Consider the following 15,645-nt stretch of genomic DNA (forward strand, 5'->3'; position numbering starts at 1 on the left):
TTCCCATGTATCTATAGATAGAGAATAAGGTGAAACTATATACTATTGGGATAGGAGTAATAAAATAAAAGAATAGAAAGAGCCAGTTAAGTGGTTAATTTTACCATTAGCTCAACGACTTTTAAAAGTATGTCTTATTATTTAAAATTTGTTCATAAAGTGAGCCAGTCCCATAAGGAGAATTTTTTCGGTGCCAGTTGGGTATCACATTGTGTCCGCTCAGGCGCATCTGAGCCATCTATTTTGATTTTGGACGGCTCGAATTTGGAGAGAGAAAGAGGAGAGAGAGTGGTGGGATGAGAGAAGAGAGGGGGTTTCAGGGTTTTAATCTGGGCCGTTCAACACACTTTTAGACAATCCAAATGGATTGCTCAAACATCACGTGAGCACGGTTTTGTAATACCCACCGAGTACCCAAAAAAATTTGTCCCATAAGAGATTTAACCAAATCGATCATAAACCGATATCGAATTGAGTAAACTTTCTAGACATCATCAATTGGATGAATATAGCAATAGTTGTTCAAACTTGATTCAAAGGCTTAACGAGCCGCTAAAATATTTATTTAAACTTTACTTATACATCCAACGAACTCGTGCCCGGCGAATTTTTAACAAGCGGAACACGAACGCAAGCAGTTTAATTGGTTTGGCACCCACAATTCTCTGTCGATTGGCTTATTGTTTGACGATAATGCCAACTGCACTGTTCCGGTCCCTAACGACAGTTGGGGCGTTAATTCCGCTGGAGCGTACGTGTATCGTGAGACACTTATTGCCAATGGTATTTTGGTCAGATTGATGTGACAAATCATTCTACTCCATCCGTCCCTAAATAAGTGTCCGGCGTGCAAAATTAGGCTTTACAAAACATGCATATTTTCTATTAAAAAATTTAATTTTTTTTCACAATCTAATAGAACTCATTGCTATCTATTGATTTGTGAAAAAAAATTAATTTTTTTAACGAAACAAATGCATCTTTTTGAAGGCCTAGTTTTGCGGGCCGGACACTTATTTAGGGACGAAGGGAGTACCATTTAATCTTGTTCTTGCACTAGGCAACCACTGCCTAGTGCACTTAGGCTCCGTTCCGAAACCGGAAATAAATACTACTTATTTTTTAAGAAGGTAATTTCAAGCTCAAAAATTATAAGTTTATTGAAATTTTAAAATATGCATTATGGATCTTGTTTGAAAGATTTCGATGAGATCTTTTATACGATGCAAAAAAAATTAAAAAATTAATTTTCATTTACTTTATTTTTGAGTTTGAAAATGTGAAATAAACTGCTTATTTTTTAAGAAGGCTTTTGAAACGGGCCTTAGTTGCCTATATCTCCCTTCCTTCAAGAGGAAATAGAGATTCAAGCCCCTTCATGGACGGTTTGGGATAAGGGTATGAATAGTTCATGCACATTTCTGTACTAATCTAACATACTCAGCTAACTCCTGCAATTATACTGTGGCAAAAAAAGAGAGAGAGAGGGGCGAGAGTGTGAAAACTGACACAGAGAGAGAGAGAGAGAGAGAGTGAATGAGGAAAGTGTGAAAACTGACAAAGAAGGAAGACATTTTATGATGCCGTTATCGACAGCGGACTACTAGAGCTGCGCATGGGTGAAGGGTTTTAGGCTGATTTTGTTGACTAATTAATCCTAGGGCAAAATTCTCAACCTCGCCCTCCTCAACTGGAGTATTAATTAGTACCTTAATTACAGATCTATGCATTGGGAATCAAATGTATTAAGAAATTCTGCGTTCTAACGTGATCAATTGTTGGGATTTTTCGGGGGAATGAATTTGGGGCATTCGAAGGGTCTTACGAGGCAACTGAAAGATTCCCTCCTTGGTTGAGCAGTAATTAGAGCTTCTTGTTAATATCCCGAATTCTAACAGTTTCTTGTATGAAATCAGGTTGTGCAACTCAAAGGTCACGCCCATGGCTATAAGATGGCGTCTCATTTCTAAGTTTGATACTAATATTTCGGAATCCATACAACATATTTTTGATATTCGTTCTTTGTGTGTGAGAGAAAGACAAACTAAGTGCTAAACAAACATTCCGAAATTGTAAGGTAAAAACATAGGGGGGGAAAGGTTTAGCAAAAGGGGGGCCAGAATCCATCTAATTGCACAAAGGTCATAAAAGTGTACATGGCAACCACCGGTAATAATAGAACTCACATCGATCAAAGATGCAAAGGTGGTAGAAGAATGATTGGTGTTTTCGAACTTGGAATGACTTTTGAGGCATGTGGATCCTCAGACGGAAATGCAGAGGCACCGGCACAAATGTGTCTAGACCCGTTTGAAGCATGTGGATCCTCGTACAGTAGATATGAGGCACACATATATCATACGGGTCTAGACACATTTTGTATCCAAAATGTGCACTTCTATCTGTGTTCGTATCGTTTATTCATTTTTGTGTTTGACTATCCCAACATTGGCAAATACATCATTGATTACTCACTTGATTTTGGCAATATGGCTAGGTACTATTTGTCGGTGTTTGCTACAATGCATCAAATGGCCAAAACAATTATAACAAAGTATAATAGTGTGACTTTTGAATAATTAAATTTGAAGTTGCTTTTGACACAAAAGCCACAACCAAAACTGTCCCAAACATATTGACACAATTTTCCGGACTGGGCCCACTGGGGGAGCTGCTGTCCCGGCTGAGGGGGCCCCGCTCCGGTTTTGCTCTGATAATAAAAAAACATCCACTTTGCAGAGCTCGTCGAGTTGAACAAGTATGCAAAAAATCAATTTGATCTGATATCATTAAGTGTCTAATCGGAACACATATAACTTGCCAATAATGGGTTCTAGTAGATTTAATCCAGTGTTTCGGATCCATTCTTTTCTAGACAAAAAAGTTTCGATTAGGCATTTAATGATATCCGATCGAGCTAATTTTTTTCATACTTGTTCAACTCGACGAGCTCTACGAAGTGAACGTTTCCGATCATTGGAGTGAGACTAGGGCACGACTCCCTTGGCCGAGACAGCAGGTTGTTGTCCCTATAAGGGATAGTAGCTCCCCCAACTCTCAATTTTCCATACTTCAAAAGTCACACTATATCAAAGTCATTCGATACAGGTGAGTTTCTTAGTGCATTCATGAGACTTACGTGCATAGAACGATTGAAAACATCGTCTCAATGCTCGAACTCATTCTCTCTGTCTCTCTCTCTCCAAAAGTGGAGATACCTTTGCAAATAGAAAGTGCCTAAAGGTATAGTAAGGGGGTGTTTCCACTAACAAAAAACACTAAAAACTTAATTCATTTTGTCATCTCGTTTTCACAAATAATATTTTTTTAGCATTTTACCATTCGTTTCCACTAACAAAAAAATTGTCAACCAAAACTTTTTTACTACAGTAACTACTCACAAATCCATTAACAATTTATTCACTATCGGAAACATTTAACAACTTCTCAATCACAAATAAAAATATACAAATTTTTCACTACCATAAACACCCCTAATAAATCTCGAAACTATGAGTGATCGAGTTATTGTAAGAAAATTGGGGCTAACCACCATGCATTATTGGCTAGTTAATGCGAAACACTGTGTGGTGGGTGCGCCTTATCCACCCAATAAGTGGACCACTCACTTGAATAGACCAAGTCTAAGGAGCCTTCATCACTCAGATGAGAAAATCTTCTTTATGGAGCACTCAATCGTGACCACTTTTGGACAGTCAAAATGTTAATAAAACTTTTTAGAAGAAGAGTTAATTGTGACTAGTCATAATCGAAAACGAATCTCAGTCCTTTTTTTTTTTGGTCAACCGGACGAATCTCAGTCATTGATTGCACGAATAGACGGCTAAAATTGCGTCGCTCCGCGAACAGGTTGTTCACGGAGCCTCCGTGAAAAAGACTATCTCGATTACATGTAGCTCCCTCTGTCCCTCTCGTTAAAATTTGCAGATAGAATTTGTTTTACTTTATTTTGCACATCTTTTTAATTTTTAATATATGTGTACCCGCATCAAAAAAAGATTATACGGAAAATCGCGGGACTCTGCCGCTCGACAAGGAAGGGGCAATCAAGGAGGGAGGCCGAGCAACAGGGTCAACATAGGGGAGGGGCTGATAGGAGCTTCAGGTCGCCGTGGGAACAAATCGCCAAAGCCGATCGGCTACACGAGTTGCAGATTACCAGAACTTCCATAGCTGCAGAGCGCCGAAGCTATACACGGTGGGGCATCAGAGATGCTTGTTATAGGCGCAATTCCATTGTACTTGTATATTTATGTCGCGCGGTAAGTAAGACAAGACATTGTTTAGTGAATTAATAACGTAATTTACATTTAAAAATAGATTTTCAAAAATATGGAAACATGCCTTCATGTTTTGTCACTCAAAAATTTTAATTATTCCGAAATCACTAGTGTCTTGTTTGATTTCTCATGGTTAGTGCTCAAAGTTAGAAGAAGAGTTGAGTGGAAAATTGTTGAGGAAGAACAATTTCAATAATTGGATGAGAAAATCTTTAAAGCTCAACTATTGAAAAATGCAAATCAGATTTAAAAATGAAAAACGAATTCTCAGCACCTAAGGATAGGAAGGTTCTTGTAGGTCGTTTATGGGATAGTACTGGAGTAATATTTTCCAAAGCAGAACTTTTGAGAGAGGAGATGCCCGTAGATTATTTTATAACGAAATTGATTTTCAACGCTTCCCGTTTTACCATCTGCACGCAATTTTTTTTTATTCATGTGAATTCACTACATTACCCTTTTTACGTGTAAAAAAGTGAATTGTTGGGAGGGTAACATGGTAAATTTACGTGAATAAAAACAAAAACAAAAAAAAAGAGGAGTGCTAATTGTAAGAAGAAGAGTGCAAAAATCACTATTCTCGTAGAAATAATAAATATAAAACGAATCAACACGTTTAATCACGATCTCCTTAGTAAAAGATCACTTCAAGCAGTGAAGATTATATTTTTAATCATGACGTCATGTTATGTTTAGAGTATGATTATCGCGTTGTTAAAGTAGCCATAAAAGGTGGATATAATCGCGTTGTTAAAGTAGCCATAACAATTGGAAGAAGATTCTGTGACACCCCTAATCACGATGCTTAGTAAAATACGACTCCAAGAAGCGAAGATTATAACTTCAATCATGACGTCATGTCATGTATAGAGTATGATTATCACGTGATTAAAGAAGCCATAACAGTTGGAAGAAGATTCTGTGTGATTTTTTTTTTTTTTTTTGATCCGCAAATTCTGTGTGATTCCATCCAGTTTTTTTTTTTTTTGTCATACGTTATACATCAACGGAGGTTAGCGGAGTGTTAGTATGTTAGTCAACGGGGAATTCAAAGGCTATTTATAGCCCTGAACTCCAAACCTACTCCCCATGGGACTCGAACTCAGGTCACCATTGGAGAGAGAAATGAGACAACCAACTTGACAAGCTTGGTTTCTCAATTCCATCCAGTTTATAGCACTAAAAACTGTCCCAATTTCTATAACCAAAAGCAATTACTTACTTACACCAGGAATAGTTTTTTTTTTTTTTTTGGTAATGCAGGGTGTCCCGGGTCAACTTGTGCGCTCCTCGGACTAATCAGGAATACTTTAGCCAATGCAATTAGCATTGGTGTCCACAAGGCCCCAAATTGCAGCTACTGACCCCGGGCACGACTATGGGGACTCCAGACCCATGGAATGCGTAAGTCACGCAAGGAGTCAATCACCAATAGGCTTTTACCGCCCCACTAAGGCACGAGCCGAACAAAGTCTCTCTCATTCAACATCTCATTCACGATACTAATAGTACAAGTGGTTAGGCTCTACGACTGAGTGGGAAAGCACCCGAATCAACCATTTGAGAAGGCAACTTCGAAGGAGAATGAAAAGCTTGACAGATTTAACATTTTTCTAGTTCACTTTCTACCTTTCATTTAATGCATTTCAATTGTTTACGGGAAACGGTTTTAAGAGAAGGATTCCAGAATAACAGGGAATTCTACTGTTCATGCAACTGTTGTCAATGCCCTCTCTTTCAATACATTCAGTATATGTTCATATTTAGCCTAACCTCGGCATGCTTTTGATCTTCCTTCATCATCCAAATGAGGATCTTCCCATTCCAAATCCACTTTCACCTGTTTGTCTGGAAAGATAAAGGAGAAACAAGAGATATCATCAATGTGCTGGTCCGACTGTAACAAGGTAGCACTATTTATAGCCGCAGGAAAATGGTAAAGACGCAATTTGGCAATAGAATAACCGAATAATGGGTCAGTAAACATGGAAAATAAACTGATTTTCTTCTTAAGATAAACTTGCATAAAGAGTTGCTATTGGATAGTTACTATGCTTATGAATAGAAGTTTGATAACATGGGTTCAGTAACACCAGTGAAGATACAAGGTTTTCTACCTTCTTTTTAATACAAGGTTTTCTACCTTCTTTTTAATACAAGGTTTTCTACCTTCTTTTTAGCATATTTTGTTAGGGCTGAAGCGAAGATATCAAGGAAAACGTCCAAAGGTCAAGCAGAACAGATACAAGTACGGACGAAAGTAAAAATATTGACTATTGAGTAAAACGGCGTATTAAAAGGTAATCCAAGTGGATTTGTCTAAATTTTCCTAGTTCATCACTAACACTGGGACTTTAAAAAAGGCAGGCAATATAATAATCAGCACAACAAACCATAGTGGTTACGATTTTTACGTAGATCCAAGGACAGGAGATAAATATTAAACAATATTGAAATGGTGCAGTAAGAAATGTTAAAAGTAGGATTCTTGAGTACGACAACTTTAAAAGTTAAAAGAGATGAAATTTCGAGAGAAACACAGGTCAAGGAAGGACTCATGGCATATATAACTTGGCAAAATAGGGCCATGATAAACCAAAATGATAGGGAGGGCGAGGGGGAGCATTCATGTAGGTCTAACACAGTTAAATGAACAATGCACACCATTACCTTATCATTGATTCTTACATTCCAAGAATCATTCTTGGATCCATAGATAGGGTCACCAACAGCGTAATGTGGATGAACATAATTCTTCAAGAGTGGAACCCGGTCTGGAATATAATCATCATCGCTGTCATAGCATCTTTCGGAATGTGGTCCTAAATTTCTCAGAATCGTAGCCAGTAACATACACAGACACTGCAAGTGAAGAGCATTGACACTTAACCACATGAGATCAGAGAGAAGGGAGGAAAATTCAGCACATAATGAATATCCATGAGCCTTCATGTCTAAACTAAAAGAATAGGAAAACAAAAGAAAGATACTAATTACCACGAAGAGCAGGGGCGGGGGGGTGGGGAAGAGAGACAAGAAAGAAAAAAAATGATTACATAGAGGGTCCCCACTTGGTAAAAACCTACAAATTCACTCTTAACAGACAAAAAGATTAAAAGAAGAGAAGTGCAATTAGAATGGAACCATGGATCAGAGGCTGATACAGTCCACTAACTAGTTGCCAACGATCAATTTGTTTCAACAATGTGAGCTGGAGGATTAAACCAAAGTAAGTGTGAGAAAGGCAATTTAACTGAGAGAAGTTCTAACCAAACAAATCTCAGTGGTCTTATGTCACACTAATACTCTTTGGTGACATGTTTATTTTCTTTCCGTGTTTTGTCTAATGCCATGAAATAAGCTAGTTAGTAGCATTTAAAAGATGATTGATCAAAAATCCTGACCACCTCTCTAAAGAATCCAATAGCTCTCAGGATTCCGCATATGTCTTTGTGCATCTGTGCGAGCTCAATGAGAGAGAGAGCGAGAGAGAGACCTGTACACACACAACCGACAAGCCAATCCATTTGCATATCTTGAAGTTCTTCTTGACGAAGTCTTTAAACTCGTCAAAATTGCCAGTTGGATCCGCAGGGAAGTCCTGATGTCAGGCAACAAAATACATGAGAAAGACAACATATAACTCATTAACATGCATCCTCAGTGCAGGAACCTTTGAATCATTGGATCAAGAATGACTTGTTTTAATTGTAACATACCTCCTGCCATTTGTGGTTCAGGAATACATCAGCAGTCACTGCAGCTTCCAGCACAAGAAGCAAGAAGACAAACACCATATACTAAAACCCATCAAGGTCATCAATGTACCAAATCTAAAAAGTGCGCAATAACTATCATCGTCTCATATAGTTCTCGACAACAACCATTTCAGAACGAGTGAAGAAAAGCATCATAATCCACTTGCCAAAACCAAATACATTTGCATCACAAGAATTTGAGGAAACCACTCGAATGTTCACCAAACAGGGCAAACAGAACTGAAAAGAGCACTAAGAAAGTTATATAGGTTTCGGTCAGTCCCAACAACAGGGGTTCTCTAATGACATGAAGTACACACTAAGAAAAGATCCACAACAATATTCCGATTTAATAATAAATTGCATGCCTAAATTGCATTCAAATGAACAACAGGCAAAGTTTTGATGTCAGCTGCTCATTCATTGTCTAGCCATTTCATTGATTTCAAGGCCTTGCGTGGCTACAAGGTAGCACTGGCAGCATGGGTTAATAGACGATCATGGTCTCTATGTGTGAGAGACTTGAACTCAATAGCACTACATGACATAAATAGTGATGTCAGCTCTGAATGTGAAGCTTCTAACAAAAACTTCTAAACTCTGCCAATTAGAAAATGGAACAAGGGCAGTAAGCCTGCAAGTCAAATACGATTCCAGAGAATCCAGATCGATCGATCTTAGTTCTTGAAATTTAAGAGAAAAAAGTGCTTCAGAGTATATTCCCAACCCACCAAAGTAAACCTTGATTAAATACAAAGAAGGAATCAATGAGACGATTCAAGTAAAGGATACACAATAAAGGCACCAGCCATTAGAAGTCTCAGCAGCAATATGGCCTGAGCATGTGATCACACACAAAGTGACACCAAGGGCAAGAAACGTGTACATGAACCTGCATTTTAATTGGATTTAAATAAACACATTTCGTGCAGATAAAAATGTAACAGGCGCAAAGTAAGCATTTGAAAGTTGAAACAAAACCAAATTCCAACATCTCAGGTCTACATATATAATTTCCTATATGATGATATCCCTGTAAAGGATTTTCGCAATCCGGCAAACTTGACATTCAGCAGCCACAGAAAAACTCGAATTGGGTCACACAAATGCAAGTCAGCCACAGCCATATTTGAGAAAAAAGTTTAGCTATGCATTCTCAATACCAAAAAAAAATCTTCCATTTCCCCCTAGATGCACTGTCCTCTACTTCCCTCCCATTTCTCAGTAACCAGGCATGAAGTAATCAGAGAAATAGTTAAAGAAAGAAAAGGTGTATGGAAAAGCACCCGAATAAACAACTTTACTCTCAAAAAGAAAGATGGCCCCCACTCTTGTAACAAGTTAAATGATGAATCAAAACTTTTCGCAAAAGAGCACATCCAACACTAAGTGATTTCCCTTCCCAAAACCCCTAATTTTGCACAAACTTCCCCAAAAAAAACCATCTCCAACCCAAGCCAAATCCCTAGCTGACCAAATTCTCTGTCAAATATGCCAAAGCAATTGGCTCAGGCCTATTTTCCAGCGCCTATCTATTCCCCTCCTGAGGGCCCCCACAAAAATGGGTGAAAAACAAATCCTCACCATCTCTCTTTCATCCACCAGAGCAACATTGCAGATCATAAATATTTCTTTTCTTGTTTTTGGAAATGCAAGGTGTCACGGGCCAGCTGACGCGCACCTCGGACTAATCCCCACAAACTCTCCCATAGTCATTTCACATGTAACATGTTTATACAGGAATGAGGTGGCTCCGACAGTTGTTGTCTAAGAAGGAGCAAACTCCTAAGACCATGCCAAATTGCCAATACACAAGCCCAATTTGTTTTTCTTTTTGCTTGTTATTGCATTATTTATCCCAAACACAAATACTCACCAAAGTTTCGAATATGTGATAAAAATACAATGACAAGCCAAAAAAAAAAAAGACTTGTGTATTTGGAAAACGTTGAAAACTTTATAAGGGAGATGAAAAAGCATAACATACATAAATCCATAGACACAATCCATATATATTTAATTATTTACACACACATGGTTGTGAGAATGGATGGGAAAGGGTACCAAGGGGCAGGAGTATCGGGACCGACGAAAGGGGAAGGGCCATCGTCCATATGCCTCTGCCAATCCCTAATCATCCAGAGACCGTAGAGTATCATAGCAATCCCAGTCATACCAACCACCGAATTCACCAGCTTCAGCAGCGATTGCATGCAGCTCCTCAGCATTCTCCCCATTTCCGAATTGCCCAATCGATAGTGGTGGGTTGAATTGCAGACCAATTGGAAAAAACCCCAAACCTTGCGTGAGGATTTAGGGTTAGAACTTGGAAGCAATTGCACGGAGATGGAGGGTTGAGGAATAACCGAACAGCATTTCTGTTGTTTGTTTCTGGCGCTTTATATAGCCGATCATTTCGCTTGTTTCTTGCGCCTTTTGAATTTCAAGTTTTTCATTCTTCTTATTTCCCTTTTTTCTTTTTTTTTTGGAAAATAATTTTGGCACTTTAATTTTTTATGATAGCACTCCAAAATTTATCTTTTAATATGTCTTATTATGTATAATATTTACACTAAAAGGCAAATTTTAAAGTGTCATTATAAAAAAAAAAGTGGAGTGCCAAAATCATTTTTCCTTTTTTTGACACTTTTTTCCCTTAAATTGACATATCTAATATTTTTAATTCGACAAATTTTTTTTTTTAACCACACCGCACAATTCGTTTTTTGCTACAGTATTAATTTTGGACCAGCATTGTTTTGCGCATTTCCTATGAAACTTGATTTTCACACTCCTTTTTTATCCAAATGCACTCTTTTTATTTTATTTTGTAGTGATGTAAAATTACATGATGACACTATTCATACGTGAAGGAAAAAATGAACGAAGGGTAGTTTTGTAATCCTACCAAATAAGGACAAAAAATAGAGTGCACTTGGACAAAAGGAGAGTGAAAATCAATTTCCTTTCCTATTGTCCCAAAATGGAATAGGAAAGATTTGAAGATTATATACTAACAAAAGAAGTTCCATTTTGCACTGTTGTTTTTTATTCATAGGAAAGTGAATAGATGCTGACTCAAAGTCATCAATTCCTTTACGTGCAAAATTTTTCCCTAAATAACCGAACATCCGAACCAGCTCCAACTACTTTCCGACGTTTTTTTTTTTTTTTTAAATAAAGAATTATGTACTTACACAAAATTTATTTACTTTCACACTGTTTCCAAGGATAGCTGCCATCTCCCTCCTTAATATGAGTAAATTGATGATAGGAAAGAATAAACAAGCGAAATATGAGATTCAGGTTTCCATTGCGACGGCATTCGATTAGGGATACCAGAAGGTATTGATATCCAACTAGGGTCGAATTGTCTTTCTCCAAAATCATCTGAAGTCAGGGTTTAGTAATTTATGGAGTAGTACTGCATTTGACAAGATCTTCAAAAGACCAGCAAGAAGCGTAAAAGTAAATGAGGGAGGTTAAACCAACGGATTCATCGACGAAATGACTCTACAAACGGAATGGATGACGCGACTCACACGATGCTACATATATAGATCAGATGCTTCATCAATTTGACGGGGAATAAAAAGATATTCTCGCACATTGGCTCAGGCAGAAACAAATATACAAAACTGCTACTCTCATTTTTTAGAGGAGATGAATTCATATGTTTCAAGCTCCATGCTGCCAATTACTCATCAAAATCCAAGTACATTCTATAAGCACTCCGATCCGGAGAGTAGTAACCTGCTATCAGGTCGTCGATTCGAAAACCCAGTTTCTTGTAGAGCGTCATGGCCGGAGTTCTGGAGGGATCGACGTGGAGTGATATGCGTTGGACACTCCTAGTTCTGCACTTCTTAATTGCTTCATCCAGCAGAGCCTCTCCATGGCCTTGCCTCCGATAGCCCTCCTTCACTAAATTTTGTCCCCGTCAATCAAAAAACACAGGGTATAAGAATCAAAGTGGGTCACAGAGCGAAATAACATTGCAGACATTTTCAGCAAATAAGCAATCCATCTTTCTATTCTAGGATATTCAAATACCATCCTATTCTGGTAATTAACTTCTTTTCTAGGATGACCTCCATTTTAACCAAAACTACCAGACTCTTGTTGCATTTTCTGTTAGTTCATGGTACTTGGAGGGGCCGAAAGTTTTCAAAATCGTTTCTCCATAGTATTACAAAGCTGGCAAAGCATCACAAGTCACAACTGCACAACCAGAACCCTGGCTCTACCCCATTACTACGAAGTGGAATAGGTAAGCCAAAAGAAACTTAATTGGCAAAAGAGACATGAAAGTAACTAATGAAATACATAGATGTGTCTCGCGTAATCATCAATGCAAATTCTAGAAGAAATGAATGAACAGTGACATACTGTGGTGGAACTTAAACTTGCGATTTTTCCATGTTATTGGGTAGCCTTATATCTTCCACCAATATGCATCATTCGAACAAAAGCTCAAGCTGATACAAAACAATCAGTTTTCTAGTGTTGATGAGTGAACCAAGTTACTTGAGTTCGTGTTAGCTCGGCCAAAGCTTGTTACACAGCCAAACCAAGCTTGACCAATATTTTTTTTTTGAAAGCTTGCTAAGCCTTCAAACAAGCTCAAAGAAACCACAACTCGGCTTGTTTGGCTTATGGTGCATAAAAGCAAGCTACTTGAGAAACCAAGGTTGAACAATCACATGCTCGGCTCGTTCAAATTGTTTATCAATTATCAGCTGCCACAGTTTCATATACCTACACATCTGAGCAACTTATCACAGGATGAACCATTAGTATCACCTTTAAGATAGCGGGGCACCTTTCCGCCCCTATCTCAATCACTCCGCTAATCATAGTACCAAAATTGATTTCAACAGCACTAATGTGCAAAATTCTAGTTCTGCAAGTAGCTTCTTTGAGTTTTCTTGAACTGCCCAAATTCACAGTTCTTGGACAAATTAGGTACCAATACGAATTCAGTCAACTCATCTCAACCCTTCTTTATATTTCACCTATCTGTAGTGTGTTCGAAATATAGGGATCAAAAAGTCCGGGGACACAACTTTAAAACACAACAACTGCAGCCATTTGATGTATGTAGACCCACAACTTTGTCTATAACCGTTCGATGTTTGCAGATTTATAGCACCACCTCACATTGGTTTCATGGCTAAAGTTCTTTTATCTCTCTACTGTTTCAAATGTTTGCAGATTTATAGCACCACCTCACATTGGTTTCATGGCTAAAGTTCTTTTATCTCTCTACTGTTTCAATATATTATCGCAATCCGATTCAGACTTGGCAACCCTTCTTCTACTACGTATCCTTCCTTTGCAAAAGAAAGAAAGAAAGAAAAAATACAACGTAGACAAAAGTTGTGGGTCTATATATCGAACGGATCTACACACAGTTGTCTCGGGAGTTGTATTCTTATGTAGATTCCACAACGAGGGTTTTTTTGCAGATTCACCTAATCAATCTCCTGTCCAAAAATTCACAAAGAGGAATCTATTCAAAACACAGAATTATTTCACTAGCACATACTTCCACCAACTTAAAAAAAATCCCCCATTCATGTGGGACAATATCACATCCACCGTATACAAATTCGAACAGATACAGGTAGCAAAATGAAGAAGACAAAGGGAGTTGGGGATCTGAACCTGCCAATTTGGTAATGGAAGCACAGAGTGAAGAAGGCCACGAATACATGACATAGCCGGCGACATCTCCGTCGACGTCCGAGTAAAGCAACCCGCTGTTCCTCCTCTTCAGCTCTTCGTCGAACGATCTAGCGAGGGATTCGTGCTTTGGGAATATCTTCTTCTCCATCCTCACTATCTCGTCGATCACTTTGCTCCATTTGGGCGCGTTTCTCTGCAGCTCCACCACCGCGCAGCTCCCCATCTGTTCTTGCGTTCAATTGACCGACCCACTTTTCAAATTTCTCATGTTGTAGTATTACTTGTATATATAGTCTATGGTGCAAAATGGGCTTGGGCCCATCGTGGATTCAATGATCAAAATTATTCATTTTATTCGGCTGGTCGAGGGGCAAGTATGCTGAAAAATTGCACACTGATCGGACATTGGTAAAGACATGAACGAGTCACATGTGTCTTGCGGAGTTTAGAGGCTACTACGATGTTGAGACTAAATTGGCTAGTATAATTTGGAGGTTAGTACTACCGCTTGTTGATGTCCAATTAAGGTGGTTTTACATACGAGTCTCAAACTCGATGAGCCAAATGAATGAATGGTTAAGAGGAGGTTTTGAAAAGGAAATTGGTAAAAAGTCCAGAAGGTTATCTCATTGATATTAAATATTGAGTGCAACAGTGACACCATCTTGTTACATTATTGACCAACAAGTAAAACTTAGTCATATAAGACTTTGGTGAGATACTTTTGTCTCTAACTGAACATTGCCAATGAGAATGAGACTTAAGTAAAACACATTTTGTTTTGGGTCTAAATCAAAAGGCTCGGTTGTCATTTCCACAGCATAGAGGCATGATCTTTTTCTCTCTTTTGGGCCTAAACGGTTGGGGTTTTATTGAATACGAATCAAAAGGTACATCAATGAAAATGGTTATCCTGTAAACAGGAGGTTTAGCTTATCATGTTGTAACACTAAAGCCACGCAAATACGAATTAGCTCGCAAAAGAGTACTACTATTTGCACCGATGGTTTTCGTAGGGAAACAGTACCGACGGCCATCGGACGGCCGATCCGAGCCGTCCAAAAAATTTTAAAAAAAACCGAGGGGGCTCACGCGAGAATCAATGGCATCCAATCTGTGTAGGGTGCTTGATCTAAACACTCTTTTTTCGTGTATATATGCAAAATATATACAAGAAAAAGAGTGTTCAGATCAAGCACCCTACACACATCGGATGCCATTAATTCCCGCGTGAGCCCCCTCGATTTTTTTTAAAAAAAATTTTGGACGGCTCGGATCAACCGTCGGGTGGCCGGAGACAGCCGCGCATGGCCGTCGATACAATTTCCTCTGTGCAAATATCTTTTTCGCAAAAGTTGGATAGGAAACAGCTACTATGAGACAAAGAAAGAGAAGGGACATTAGAAAGCAGTGGCAGACACGAGGGGGTGTCGGGCGCCAACACAATTCCAAACATTTCACGCGCTATACTAGTTTTCAAGTTAATTTAGAAAAATACAACGTGATTGATTCCTGCAAATCCCGTTAAGTGTAAAAAGTGTCGAAAACATCTTGTACAAAAAAAAAATTCTAAGACTTATCAATCAACTTTTCTTTTTTTTTGGCGGCGCATATAAAATTAAATAGCACGGTTTCGCACATACACACACAATCTTGCGTCTTTCTCGGGCCTCACGAGTAGCAACACATACTTATGAATTAGTTTTTGGCAAAATCTACCAAGTGGTGCTATTTGCACCGACCATTCCATACCGACGGTACACTGACGGCCACGCGCGGCATGTACATATATACACGAAAAATAGGGTGTTTAGATCAAGCACCCTACACACATTGGATGTCATTGATTCCCGCGTTAGGCCCCTCGGTTTTTTTTTAAAAAAAATTGGACGGCTCGG

The 15,645-nt window shown here is 38.5% G+C and overlaps 2 protein-coding genes across 2 annotated transcripts; both read right to left on the reverse strand.

Annotated features, from left to right (window-relative positions):
* Nucleotides 1–5,909: 5,909 nt before the first annotated feature.
* Nucleotides 5,910–10,490, reverse strand: LOC131321984 (tetraspanin-19). Its single transcript, XM_058353054.1, has 6 exons — nt 10,124–10,490; nt 8,852–8,951; nt 8,021–8,101; nt 7,798–7,902; nt 6,972–7,163; nt 5,910–6,149 (listed from the first exon to the last, which is right to left on the reverse strand). Exons 1-6 carry the CDS (start codon nt 10,294–10,296, stop codon nt 6,138–6,140), a joined length of 663 nt encoding a protein of 220 aa, XP_058209037.1. The 5' UTR covers nt 10,297–10,490; the 3' UTR covers nt 5,910–6,137.
* A 1,124-nt stretch (nt 10,491–11,614) lies between these two features.
* LOC131321985 (uncharacterized) lies at nt 11,615–14,015 on the reverse strand. The gene is made up of 2 exons (XM_058353055.1): nt 13,727–14,015; nt 11,615–11,983 (listed from the first exon to the last, which is right to left on the reverse strand). The coding sequence occupies exons 1-2, from the start codon at nt 13,968–13,970 to the stop codon at nt 11,757–11,759; spliced, it is 471 nt and encodes a 156-aa protein (XP_058209038.1). The 5' UTR covers nt 13,971–14,015; the 3' UTR covers nt 11,615–11,756.
* Nucleotides 14,016–15,645: the final 1,630 nt, after the last annotated feature.

The sequence above is a fragment of the Rhododendron vialii genome, chromosome 4a (assembly GCF_030253575.1).
Source record: "Rhododendron vialii isolate Sample 1 chromosome 4a, ASM3025357v1".
Taxonomy (NCBI): Eukaryota; Viridiplantae; Streptophyta; class Magnoliopsida; order Ericales; family Ericaceae; genus Rhododendron; species Rhododendron vialii.